This window comes from Folsomia candida, unplaced genomic scaffold (genome assembly GCF_002217175.1).
Source record: "Folsomia candida strain VU population unplaced genomic scaffold, ASM221717v1 Fcan01_Sc001, whole genome shotgun sequence".
NCBI classification, from domain to species: domain Eukaryota; kingdom Metazoa; phylum Arthropoda; class Collembola; order Entomobryomorpha; family Isotomidae; genus Folsomia; species Folsomia candida.
Window position 1 is genome coordinate 25,841,132 of NW_019091193.1, and position 14,365 is coordinate 25,855,496.

Below are 14,365 nucleotides of genomic sequence, written 5' to 3' on the forward strand. Positions count from 1 at the left end.
CTGTTCTAAATTAACGAGAACTGGAGGAATTGTTTGATATTTTAAATTATAGGTTATTTTTTCCAAAATTCGAATACCCATCCATCCGCACGACACCATTAATCAAAACTTCAATCAACCAATCAATCCGTGGTTGCTAATAGAAGGAGACATTTTTCAGCCGTTTCTGATGCACCTTGATAGGTGAAGTGAACACCTTGTGAGTACGTACAAGATACTACTCGGTCTTGGCGTCACTGCAGGCATTACACCAATTCCTAGAAATCTGGATAATAATAATCTGGATAATTAATATTAGTTTTAACGATATATAAATACGGTCATTTTTTCGAATATTATTATCCTTGTCTTACAAATGTTAACTCAAGTTTAGAGGATATTATACTATTTTTCATGGATTGAATACATAGCTTAATATGGTCGAGTTTTGGGAGCGTGATTCAAGGCCTAATATTTCCAAGGACCAGGTTTTGACTGTTCCGGAAGCGCATTATACACCAAGAACAGCTCAAGAAACTCAAGGTCTTCCTAACGTGCTTCCTACATGACGTACACTTTCTCCTCCGAACTTTCTTCTATCAACTCCAAATCATTTTAATTCACCAGCCAATTCAACCAACTAAACGCGTATTAACTTGCTTTCCCCACACTGTAACGAGTCAGCACGTATAAAATGATGCCTCGCTAGGTTTATCAACCCATTTCTTAATCAGGTGTTGGAATCCCTTTGGGACATGTACTGGTACGGTTCGGATGTCACATGGTATAAAACTTAACGTCTTGGACTTAAATATTGCTCCTGCGGGCGATATTTCCTGTGACGGATCCCAGACTACTTAGGATCAGACAAACTGGAAATTGTGTGCCCAGACAGGGCTAGATCCACCGAAAACTCTACTTATACGTATTTACCTTATACATCCATGGTATTTACGTACTCCACTTTGAGACAGCTATTTCGTACGAGATGACACGGAAGATAAACCATGTGGATTTGTCGTAATCCACATCATCATTATCGTCCTCATCCGACCAGATTATTCTACATTTTTCTACTCTTTATGGTAAACATACATGCACATTTCTAGCAAGTTCAATGCTTCAGTTCAAACACTTGTGTCTGGTCAATGACGTCTGAGGACGATGGTTATCTGGTATTTTTAAGCAGCAAGATTTCTAAAATTGTTGCAGCCAGATGTGATATGGCTCTCAACCCCAAAAATTATTGGTCACTCGGTGTGTCGACGGTGTTTAACCCAGAAAAATATTTCTGAATCGCAGTATTTGAAAATATTTGAACTATGATTTGCGATTTTGAGGATTTCTTCTCCGATTCGTTTCTAAAATTGTAAATTAAGTAAAATTGTCAATGAAGATCTATTTCAAAAGTTCAGCTGCATACATAAAACCAAGATTTCAATGTCATTATGGTCCAAGTGCCATTCTACACGCATGTACAATTTCTTCAATCACGTTCTCATAAAATGTCCATTTGTACTTATTATATTGCCAATTACAGCTGTATTATTATCCTAATAAATATTACGACACAGAGTTTCTTGTGAGTAATAGTCCGAAAAATGGATATCTTTGAATGACACACTCATGCGAGGGATCGATTACCTGAGAAAGGGCACCAGATCACTTTCACTTTCCGTGATGTTGAGAAAGACCACACCAAAAGGCAGAGGGGAAGGGCACACGCAATAACCAAATTGCAACATGGGAAATATCAAATATCACAAACACCAGTAACACACATAGTACTTAACTTACAGCCAGGTACACACTTATGTATGATGTGCCATACAAGGTTACATTCACCAAAGAAAGCCAGGAGTTTAAGCGCACACATACGCACACAAACAAACAGTAGAAACAATTTTTTTCAATTTCAATGTCAAGGTTCAAGGTTGAATTTGCATGCTTTGGGTTTAAATTTCTTAAAGTTTGGTGGAAATCAGGGGTACCAATTTCAAGGAAACGCGTGGGAACATTACTTTTTTACCAAGGAATGGGAACGCAAGAGAAAGTAGTTGGCTGGGAAAGTGTGCAAATTGTGGGGTAAATTTGCCGACGAGCAACTTCCACTTCATGCAGCGTTCTGACAACAACTGGAAACAAGAGGAGTGAACATTCCACTTATTTCACAAAACTTGAGCCTGCACGGAGTCGGTCCCAACGCTATACTACCGCCGGGAGAGATGAGAGAAAGAACTGAAACCTGAATGAGCTTTCTCTCACACCCAACCAAACTCATGCCAGCCTCAAAGAATATTAAATTAGTAGCACTTAAGGAGACTTTTAAGCTGTAGTTTCTAAGAAATTTTTACATAAAAATGCATAACAAATGGCCAGCGGTTAAGCAGAGAAAGTCAAAGAAAGTACTGAGCTAACGTAATTTCTGCACGCTGTTTTGGCACCGACCCAACCACGGGGAAAGTTGTGAGCGAAATTGGAGAGATTCGCACTCCAATCGCACCACATGCATGCACTTGGACCAGAATCTCAGGGTCTCAGATTGAGTAGTGACGTATTACATTGGCTTTTTGTATAGGGTAGGCTCCAAGGAAGGGATATATATTTTTGCAGGGCTCATTTTCCTATATGAACATGTGACTTGATCATTGTTATCTGCTCCCATTGTGATTTTCCTACATACATAGCGAGCGGATTATCTGAAGAATGAGAAGACCGTCCACTAAGCCGGTAAAGGATGTCTTTGAATGCTTTGTATTTGGAAAATTGCTTCAAAGTTGAACTTTTTAGATGGCACATATGTAACTTGTATGTAGCAACAAACAACTAGTGATCGCATACAAATGTGTGTACATGTATCAGTAATCGATCGATAATACGTTATTGTTCAACCTTGGCATTCACTCAACACCTTGGACGAATGCATTATCTAGGAAAGTAAATAAAATTTGAAGAAAGTGACATAAAGTGAGTGCTCATGTTTACAAACGTTTACTACATTCCATTGTCTTTTTCTCAATTCTATCTGCTTACGTAGCATAACAGAACGAGTATAAAGTTTGCATATGTACATATACTCGAACACACAACTCAATATATTGATCTATGTGCATACATATGTACTTATCACAGAGTTTGTTGTTTTGCCTACTTATTAAAGGTTACACGATAATCATAGCGAAAATCGAATGCAAATGGTCATATTTACAAAAACAACTTATTATGAGGGAGTAAAAGGGTATTTGTTCTGCATGATGTTGGGATCGAGTGGTGGTCGTGATGCGAATTTACGCTGACTCATCATGGATTGATTTGCTCGTATGGCAAATAATTTTAAAATTTCAGAAAGGGACAAATTACGCAGTTTTGAATGAAAAGGTACATACAATTTCAATCAAAATTTGAATTAAGACAAGTGGAGCATCAAACGTTTTTATGGATTATCTAGATTGCATCACAGAAAGAAAAGGAACAATCAACTAGGACACATTCTAGGAAAGAGAAAGCTATTTGTCACAAAATTTGCGTCACTCTAATCGTGCTATATTTAGGAGGGGATTGATTTCATGATGAGGTAGCACTTGACACGCTAATTAAATCTGCCTCTAATCATGATCCTACTGCTGTGTTAATACGATTCAAACCAATTCAGAAATGCAAAGAATGAGGTGTTGGGACCCGATGCACTATTATTTACTTCCGTTATACATAAAATAGTTTTTCCTATTTTTTGCAACTTCCCCAAGGGAAGTAGCTGCTTCTTGTCACCCGTTGGGAATTGCAGGCGACGTTACAAGAAGTTGCAAGCTTATATAAAAGCAAAGTTGCTGAAGGAATTTTTAGTAATCAGTTGTTGGACACTGTCAAAATAGTCCAAGTGTTTTGATTCCGGAAATCGGGAATACTCTCAAGAGCAATATGAAGCTATTGATCGTAGCTGTGGTATTTCTCTCGTCCTGCCACCTTCACAGTGAGGCGTCCAAGGGAAAAGGAAGCAAAGTCATCATTGTGAACACGTCGTACAATGGGGGCAAAGGAGGGCAGGGTACAGATCAAGCATACAATCTATCGTAATGTATATTCAGTTTTACAACTTATTTGTTGCTTCTTCTAGGCGGATGGGGAGGTCAAGGTATGAGCCTGAGAAAATTAGTGTACAACATGTGCCTCGGACATTTACTTCAGGCTAATAGGGCATGCAATGCCCTGGACATGGGAATAAGTGATATTCAGGATATGATTTAATTACGTATTTGTTCTTACAGGGGGATGGGGAGGTGGTGGCGGGTGGGGGGGTCAAGGTATGATGAAATGCATAATCTTATCTTCAGTCACACAATTTATTTGCTTATCGTTTACAGGAGGATGGGGCGGCTGGGGTAAGACTTGATTAGAAAGGGGATGGAAATTAGTTTCCTTGTCATATTATGTAATAACTGTTGCCTTATTCTGCTGTTGTAACATTCTTTTGTTAGGCGGAGGAGGTGGTACTGGCGGTCACGGGGGTAAGTTTATTTTTAAATAAGCCATTGGTATATGTATACATTTCTGGATTAATTTACACAATGAAATGTTATATTTAGGTAGCGGTCACGGTGGGAATGGGTACTCTGGAGGGCACGGGGGATACGGATGTACGTGACCTGATTTGTCTTTGTTGGGCGTTGGAAATTACATTTATTTTTAATTTCAGGGCGAAGGAGGCGAGATGTGACTCAAGAAGCGTCAAATATGCAGCCATCAGAAAACAAAACGGGTTTGGTATAATTCCATCATAAACTCCAGTCAATCCAACAAAATACCAAAAGAATCTCAGAGCTTTCCAACTCAATTTTCATGTAAAAAATATAAAAATAAAGTGTTCACGAGCATGTTCTGTTCCGAATATGTTTATTCTACTATTTTTGTATTCTTTATTTCTGTTAATTCCAACAAATTATTATAACTTCTTAATACTTAGTCCATTTTGGAAGCATATAGTACATCGAGAATTACAGGGCACTTTCATGTAATATCAAACTTCATAGAACACATAATGTTGTATTCTCTACTCGCATACACACCGGTGTCAAAAGTTACAATAACAATTACATATTAAATAAATATATTTTATACTACAATATTGCACCATTAAATCATTCATGATTTCGAGTAATTAATTATTGGGCTGTTTTTTGCATTGATACTTTATACACATACACCGTTTCCTTCTAATATGCATATCTACTCGTACGCACGTATGCATGTACACAAATACATGACGCTTAAAAATATTAAAGAACACAAAATAAATTCAAATATTGGCTGAATACAACTTCATGACACCGATTAAACAGAATTGCATAAGTAGCTATTCATGGAAAACAGAGTTTTGAAGGTTTAAATAATTCCAAAATTTCGCTTGGATGGCTATTAAAAATCGAACTATTTAGAGATATACGTACATATGTATATGAATACTATCATTCAATTTTAACTCATCTTGGAAAAAGTTAAGGTTGTCGTAAGTACTTGCATTCAGTCCTTTCAATGATTGTAATATTTTATACGATTAAAAAAATGTATGTACTGATAACGTCTTGTCCACTTAAAGTTATCGCAAAATCATATTCGACTTGTAACCCGTGGCATCGTTCACCTTTTCTTTTGATTTCGATTTTCGGAACAGACTTTTTGTCAGCTTCTTCATTGTGAAGGTGTCTTCTTGAGGACTTGCGGAACCCGTGTTACGACTCACGCTTCTTCCATAACTTCCCCTGAATTACAAAATATTGGCAAAGTCAGCATGATTGTGTCAGAACCATGCTTGATTATTCTCATGCATCCACATACCCATATCCGGAAGAACTGCTGGATGAACTTCGGGGAGTAGAACTGCCCAGACTGGTGCTGCTGCTTGTGGAGTGAGGAGAGATGCGCCCCTTGTGACTGTGATGGTGACTTGAATTCTAGACAGATCATTAGTACGAAAAACATTAATGCGAGAGTCGAGTCATCCAAATATCGCACATTGTATCACTCGTACCTTGGTGACATCCATTGGAGTGACGAGCCTAAGTGCTAACGAATCTCCAGTGGTCCGAACCAACGCTACGACATCTTCATGGCCCATCCATCTCGTGTCCACACCTCCAATTCCGACAATCACGTCTCCTTGTCTCACACCTCCAAGCTAAAAAAAAAGGATTTTGAATGACAAAAGTTCCTTTTATTGCAAAACAGATTATCACAAATATTCTCCTCCAGCACTTTTGCAACTTGTTTCCTATTGTTGTTAATTATTTCGGAAACAATCAACCACAAAACTAAGCTCCTTCTATGCTACACAACTCGTGCAAAGCAGAAGAGTCGTGGTCGTGACTTGTCAAAAAGGAAGTCATACATGCTGCATTTGAAATGGTAAAACTTTATTGTCATTTAAACTGCTCCGTCATTCTAAACAAAACCTGCAAAAGAAACACGCAACACTGGTTTCGGATAATGCAGAATTCCAGATTGGAGTTTCAAGTTAGTGTTGGCGTCATGCGGAGATAAAATTGGGACTTTGTTGTTGTACGTTGTTGTTGTGCGTCGTCGTGATATATTTCTAGGCAAAAGACGCCTAAAAAAGTTTGACAGGGGAGAGGCGTGGACTAAATTAAATTACCTCTGCAGGGGACCCATCATCGATGGAGGCAATGGCGACGGGAGCACTGCCTTTAACGCTCAGACCGAAGCCATCTCCGCGTCGGTGCAATGTCACGTGACGTGGAGCTGACCAGTGGCGTTTGGCGGAGAAAAGGGCCAGTGGCCCCAAGGCTCGAAAAGGATCCTCCACGTTCTGGGTGGCCAGGTCAGGGGGACTTAACTCGAGCTGGAATTTCGTCGCAGCTGCAAGGCAGAGAAAAATTCAAGTTCAAATAACCAAAAACATGAACAGAATACATAGATCTGCATAGAGTTAATAAATCGCAAGATATTCGAGAGACCTCATTTTGTCGTGGTATTTATTATCATAACCAAATGCAGTGTTTTTCCCTTTCAATTGTTTGCCCCAAACCACTTTCTTTTCATTAACTTGCCATTATCGTAATGTTTAGCGAAACACACGTAGATCCATGAATACTCAATTTATTTATGAGTTTTACTATCTTTTGTAGAAAACCGGTAATGCTTACATTGTTCTAAAATCGTATTTTATGTAACCTAATCCAATCCGTAAGAGCCACGATGATGACAAGTTGCAAGTCGTGACGATCCCTCATCTTGCCCAATTTTCTTACATGGAATTATGGGATCGTTTTTGATGGCAAGTCTCGTATGAAATTTGTTGTTGTCAGCAAAGGTTAAAATATTGATTAGAATTAAAATTTCGAGTGGAGAGAGGTGAGGCGAGGGAGGGTTAATTATGATTTATCAAAGAAAGTGGCGTTGTAAAGTATTAACTAAATTACTCCTAATTTCCATCCTACAGTAACTCGTCGAATCAAGTTGGAAAAGTTTCCCTTCACATAAATTACATATTTAGTTACATACAAACACCTCTCAAGTCAAGATATACATACGTATATGGACATGTATGGAAATGTTGAATTATTTGGCTGTAGATGTACATACTATGTGTATGTATATTATGTTCAGACATGTTTTGTCTATAAAGACATTCATTTGCGATAGGATTTATGATATCAGTAATGACGACAATATGAGTTGAAATTGAAGATCATAATTATTTTTATCGGGTCAAAGCAAGCAATAAGGATTCTCCTAATAAAACCGCATATTACAAAAATAATAATCACCCACCGATGAGTTGGGGTGGATCCAAATAATGCTCCAATTCTTCTAGACTTTGAATTTCTTTTCTTTCAAAAGTGGCAAGAATTTTGTCCTTAGTGGATTGGAGAGCGGATTGTAGCCCTTTTTTGGCTCGAAGCTCACGATTAAGTCGAGCATGTCGACTGGAATCTTCCAAACCTGAAATTAATATTCATAATTAATTATTAATAGAATTTATGTTAACTAAAATCATGGGTATCATAATAAGTAAATGTGAACATACAGCTCAGCGCCTTCCTGAGGTGACAGAACCCCAAGACCTTCATCTCCTCCTCGTTTGTTGGCAACCGGATGTCAGTCACTGCAACGTTCTCCGTTTCGCAGTACAAGTAGCGAAAATTCTCTCGAGTTTCATCCGAAAATTCGCATTCACTGAGGAGCAGGGTGGACAAGTAGTGGTGGGCAAGGCATTTGTACAAGTCGCGTTTCACCTGAAGCACACAAAAAATAATAATGTTTACCAATTAATTACATGTCACAATTAATTCTAAATTGTGTTATGGTGGTGAAAATCTCTACACAAAATGTTTTTTTTTGTTTGACAAATAACTCTTCTAGCAATGTTTCAAGTCTCACTTGTGATCGTGTAACATTTAAATTTTTCATGAATATTCATATTGGAGACGCATGTAAATAAGTTACAACATTAACTTTCCAAAGGGTCTCATTCAATCATAAAGTTATTTAGCTTGGCTTTTGTGTCATGTTGAACGCCATCCATCGCAATTGCGTTGAGCAACGTGATTATATTCTCTCCATGCAACTAATTATCTCATCATTGATACAAGTTTTGCAGCTCAATCAATTTCATTTGTATGGCGACGACTGCATACTCAAGCATTCTGAGAAATCTTATGCAATACTCTAATACTTGAGTGCATATGTGTGTGCACTGTTGTTTATAGGAAAAGTAATACCGATGCCTATCGTTTAGCGTACAAAAGCTGCGTGAACATGGCATCTTCAAAACGAAGAAGGTGCAATCGAGACTCGTTCAATTTATAATTAATGCGACGCAATCTGATGCGATGGAAGAAGCGTTTAAATTTTCAGCAAGAGTTAGAAACAAACAATGCGAGCCTTTGCCTTGGACGGATGGATGGGCCGAAGGAGAGAAAAAGGTATACAAATTACTTGTGGAGATGAACAGTTAATAATAAATCCACTTTAGAGCTATTGCGTGTCTCCAACAAACTCAACAAAGACCAATTCAGAGGCTCATTACATTAGAGCTACTTAATTCATTACAAAAGTAAATTCCAAGACTAATTCCCAGCGCAAAAAAGTGGGTTTCATCTAAGAAAAAGAGTAAATTATAAAAAAAGGGATGAAGAAATATAAGAACGAAACTGCTGCTGTCATCAGGCACAATTGTGTTGTAAATCATCTCCTCGATCTTCATCCCATAATATCCTTTGCATAAGATCCACAAACCCACTGATGTTGGCATTCATTTTATTTTAGCGAAGAAGACACATTTCTAACTTGAGCACATCAGGTAAAGGCAAACAACTTTTCAAGACTGAAATTTCCAGTTAAAACCGTGTAAAAATCGGGATATGAAATACGAGATCAAAACGAAAGACTTGCTGTCACTCAAATGCCTTCCTGTCGGGTCCTATACATCATCTGACAATTCAAAAATCTGCATGTTTATATCAAATTAACACCAATTATCGATCCCTAATGAATGTGCAGACAGTATTATTATCGAATACAATGGAGCAAGCAAGGATGATGGGTTTGCTTTGCTACTGATTATTATGACTGTTTCCGCGTCGTGCTAAAAGCTCAGTTTGGGTACTACTTACTGCACTTGCAAATGCATAATCCCAGTCACTTTCTCTCCCTCACAACCATGCTTTTAAGACTAATCTAGGTAAATCCATCTCAGACGACGGCGATGATGCAATGTGCAAAAAAACGCTGTAATTATGTGAATGGAAGTTACTTTTAAGGATTTTCAGTTAATTTTTCTACTCCTTCCTTCCACGTAACAACATCAGCAGTCAACAATGGGGACAAGCATAAGCTATTTAAGGATTTGCATAACAATCAGGTGACATTCTTTAGGCTTTTTATGAATAAATTGTTTCGTGCAAAGCTTTGTGAAAAAAGAGTACTCGCAGTCGTCGGAATTATGTGTGGCGTCTGTGTCGCTTATATGTTAAGTACGTACGTACATAGGTATTTTACTTGCATTTCCTTAATCCAAGTCCATCCCAGGAATTAAAATTGGGTTAACATGAGCAGCCATTAATCATACCAAGCAGATGATAAATATTTGCGTCATGCATCTCATTTATCTGTCTAATTATATGGATGAATGATTCTGATACTGATAAATTATGTAGAGGTTTACTCGCAATAATTTCTTGCACAATGTTCCCAGTTTAACTTTCAAATGACGATTCGTACGTTGATTGAATTATCGTCGTTATTTGTATTACACTAACATTTTATTTTAAACGCGTCGTCTGTTTTCTACTTTGAATGTACAGGTGTCACAAGACGAGGCGGAATTATAAACAGGAAAACAATGATTAATTACTAAAATATATGCTAATATTAATTTATGTGCTTGATATACTATCATTATTATTTAGACGCTCGTTAGCCTGCATATTCAATATGGTGTTGCATGACACGTTGTGATTAAGTTTAACATCGGATGATGAGCTAATAGATTTCCACTCACCACTCTATTTATGCAGAAATGTATAATTTTGATGGATGGATGCGCGGAGATGAGTTTTTATTGCAAGGTGCACGAGTTAATGACCCAATGCACACTTGCGCTTTAAACTAATTCCTGGAAAACAGGTGCAATAATATTTATGCAGTTCGTACAATGAGTCACAAACCAGGACAGAACACACATATTTAACACGTGTGCGCCGTGTGCAACGTACATGATTCGAGACGAGTCAAGCTAGGAAAACAATCAAGGCGATTTTACGTTTAATACATAAATTGCAATTGAGACAAGTTATAAATAAATAAGTTGTTGTTTGATCCAATGCCAGATCAGTACCAAAGTACTTTGCATGACTACAACCATCCCTCAACGTAGGGCATACTTTACCTTCTTATTATTTGCTTGAGGGTACTTTGCGAAAAATTAATTATTGCACATCTAGTAAATTATACAAATGACGGTACAAATCCAACCTTGAATTTTGACCACACATAAAATTACAGCGAATTCTGTCTACCGTTTTTCCGATTCCTTCCAAGCCAAGCCTAAATTATAATCTTTCCACAATAATAAATAAATACCACACAATCGCATCTCTCACGCAGCGAGTCCAATGGACGAAACAACAAATGCCGTCATTTTGACGGACCGCAAGTGATTTTATATTTAGTAAAGAAGAGACCTCTTTTCTGCGTCATGAGACGTATTTTTGAAGGAGACATAAATAAAATCGAGGCATTTTCTCAAATCGTCACAAGAATTAAACATGTCCAACAAGAAGTGCTCTGAACTCTGCAGCTTTTATTGTCTCGCTCTCGGTGTGTCACATCAATCAGACTTCCTCCCTCCAACAATAACCATCCACTTCTCGCCAATTAAGAGTTTACGACCCATGAATATTTTTTACGAGTGAGCAGAGATTGATTTACCTGAACCAGAGATGACCAGGCTGGTGGGATGAATTCTTTCAGTTCTTCGTGGGAAAGCAGCTCGGACACGCGGACGTATTCATCCTGCAAATTTAAATTGGCAAATATATGCAAATTCGACATTACATGTGTACACGCATATTTCGTTCGCTAATTCTAAGGAAAGGAATTGCATGTATTACCGACAACAACTGGGCCTCTTGGGCAAGTTCCACAACTCTTGACTGATCTTGCACATTTTCAATGATTTTACTGCTGTCCACTTTTTCCACGGATTGTTGTTTCTCAAACAGGCACTCACGAGCTTGAACCTGCAATTTGTGAAAAAAGTAACGATGTGTACGGAATGAACTATAATCACCAGCGTCATAGACTATTTGCAATTTTCTCAAAGCTATGCAAAAAGTTGGCAAAAATTTTGATGAAAGACTTTTGCGCTTTTAAAAACCAAAGCTCACCGTAATTCATACACTAGAAAATTACACATTTGCAACATTCCAAGGTACAAATTAGCACCGATTAAACAGCATGCCTACCTATGTACCTATGCATAATGTGTGCACGACCTGGGGCTATAAATTGTATCTGGCTTTGCATAATTGGATGAGTACGAATAAGAGGACAATCTTAATTTCAAACGTTATTTGGTCGTCAATACATACACATTGTTGCGATCAGTGATTTATTATATTAATTTGTGATAGTTTCACTTTTGTTTGCGTCCTCCATTTATTGCTTCTAGTTACAAAGCCAATCTTGGTTTCCTCCTCGCACTGGTTACAATATTAAATATATTTTTTCACAGCAAGCGTAAGCTGAACGTTTTTGATGGATCATCAATTGTCACGAATTACGAATTGGTTGGGAGAGAACATAATCGCGCGGCGGTACGTATCTGATCTATCAATTGTTATTATTAACTGAGAAGATGCTACCTTTAAGCCTCCAACAACCGCTTTCACAACCCATTCACCAAATCCATCAATCTTCCGACTTGACTTGTTGCATATACTTGCATGAGGATGCCCAACGCCATGATGAGAATGGTCATTGGGACGAGGAGGAGGCTCAGTCTTTAGGATGGAAATATATAATAATGTGCTTCTGCATGCCACAAGTGGTCGTCGTTTGTCGATGAATTATCACATTTCTATTCTTCAGTCGGCCTGCATTTCGTACCTGAGTGGAGACGCCAATCAATCTCAAATCTCCTCTCGCCAACTCCCATGGCTTTGTCATTCCTGCTTTTATTAGACTTGAAGAAAGTGTGAAGAGAACGACAACGACCTCAAGTCGGGACCAAACCACGGATTATTGCACACACTTTGACTTGCCATGTTCTAAATTGCTTCAACTTTCTTCACGCTAATTCGGACAGTCAAGCAAGCTGCGATCGCAATTTGTATTTCAACTCAGCACGAATAGGATGCGGAATTAACCTACGAGATGATCCAATCTGATTCAAGCACTTACTTTTACGGCGAGGAAAACCACATCTTCTAAATAGGATTTCGTAAATGTTCTCGTTGTATCAGAATAATGGTTCCAATTAAAATTACAAATTAGACTAATTGCAGACTGATTGTCCTACTCCTCAGAGTAAATACATATGTATTCCAGCCAGAAAGACTTGTGATGAAAAGTTCATTCAACCCTAAAGTCGTTAAAAGTACATCTGTAGCAAGCAATTTTTTTTTATTTGACTGGTTTGAAACATGAAGAACTTGGCCAAGAAATTGAGACGTCAGATTCAAAAATTCATTATTGCAGTAAAATTCGGAGTTGCAGTCTCATTCAGTGTAATTACTTTTGACCGTGTGTGCTGCATATGTGTAAATACTAACAGGCAAAGTAATTATGGTTTCTGCATTTTTGATTAGTGTTCTCAGTCAGTTTGCTGATTCTTTCTTTCGTGAAAAGAAAGACCAGTCTGATGTACGCAGTCGACTTCCGACATAAATGAACTGGATTTACAGGAACTATTTACATCTAGTCCTTACTTTGTCGAGGATATCACGTTTGTTAGAGTTTGAATAAAAAAATATGATTATCCCGAGTTGATTATTATTTACTAAAATGTGCAATCGACACTAAACATGTGTTAACATGAATACAGCTCATTATTCAGATTTGAAATCTGAAAACGGTACAATGGTGGTAAAGCAGAAAGCAGACATATCACAAAAAATTGTAAAAATCGTACCAGGAAAAGAGCTGTTAATGCGTCCAAAGTGTGCGGGGCGAGGTCGAAGGACGGTGGGTGCGTAAAATGTTCTCCAATGTAGCGAAGGGTTCCTGCCGCACGCTAAATTTACGAATTTATATTTTATTATTTTCGATTTCATAAGAACAATGACAGAACTGTGAAACAAGGTGTTAATGAAAATAGCACAAACTACGTAGCGTACCAGAAAATTGTCCACTGCAGCATCCGCAGACTCCGAATTTAGGAGCCGATCCTGCTTCGACCCAATTTGTGTGTGAAGGGCTGCCAGGTTGAAAAGCACGCTCGCCTGATATCAAATTCCACATGATAAGTTGCAACTGTGTTTTATTCCAATGTAAAAATGAAATTTAGAAATGCAAACCTTTTCAAATGCAACCGTTCTTTGAATGCTTGGGACTCCGGTTAGCGCATCGTACCTGGAAATATGTTCAAATATTGGTGGTTCTTGCATGAAATTTCCTTATATAATAATTAATTAGTAATAAAAATTATTCGCACGTATGACAAATTATATAAAAGGATACAGTTATGAGTTCCAACAACGCAATAAAAGTGAAATATGTAGCAAATTTAAGCGAGAAAAGTGAAATTTTGACAATTTGCATCTTCCCCTCATGATTATTTACGACATTTTATGAGAAACTAAAGTAGTACCATTTATTTTTTCGAATAACGTGTGCCGACTACCGGTAAATTTGTCATTGTATTTTCTGA

At 37.8% G+C, this 14,365-nt stretch overlaps 1 protein-coding gene and 2 long non-coding RNA genes across 3 annotated transcripts in view; 2 read left to right on the forward strand and 1 right to left on the reverse strand.

Annotated features, from left to right (window-relative positions):
• Positions 1-2,791: 2,791 nt before the first annotated feature.
• Positions 2,792-4,250, forward strand: LOC118434107. Its single transcript, XR_004833775.1, has 3 exons — positions 2,792-3,357; positions 3,428-4,024; positions 4,094-4,250. It is a non-coding gene; the product is annotated as an uncharacterized LOC118434107 (long non-coding RNA).
• Positions 4,251-4,282: 32 nt separating this feature from the next.
• On the forward strand, positions 4,283-4,864 carry LOC110863423. The gene is made up of 3 exons (XR_002549264.2): positions 4,283-4,484; positions 4,563-4,613; positions 4,673-4,864. It is a non-coding gene; the product is annotated as an uncharacterized LOC110863423 (long non-coding RNA).
• LOC110863422 (rhophilin-2-B) overlaps positions 4,856-14,365 on the reverse strand; it is a 34,051-nt gene continuing 24,541 nt past the window's right edge. Inside the window, exons 7-17 of the mRNA XM_022112730.2 lie at positions 14,013-14,067; positions 13,833-13,937; positions 13,628-13,729; positions 11,607-11,735; positions 11,425-11,508; positions 8,021-8,228; positions 7,765-7,935; positions 6,626-6,849; positions 6,005-6,151; positions 5,812-5,927; positions 4,856-5,735 (exon numbers count right to left, since the gene is read on the reverse strand). Coding sequence (XP_021968422.1) covers positions 5,573-5,735; positions 5,812-5,927; positions 6,005-6,151; positions 6,626-6,849; positions 7,765-7,935; positions 8,021-8,228; positions 11,425-11,508; positions 11,607-11,735; positions 13,628-13,729; positions 13,833-13,937; positions 14,013-14,067 — 1,504 coding nt within the window. The 3' untranslated portion in view covers positions 4,856-5,572. The remainder of the gene's footprint in view (positions 5,736-5,811; positions 5,928-6,004; positions 6,152-6,625; positions 6,850-7,764; positions 7,936-8,020; positions 8,229-11,424; positions 11,509-11,606; positions 11,736-13,627; positions 13,730-13,832; positions 13,938-14,012; positions 14,068-14,365) is intronic.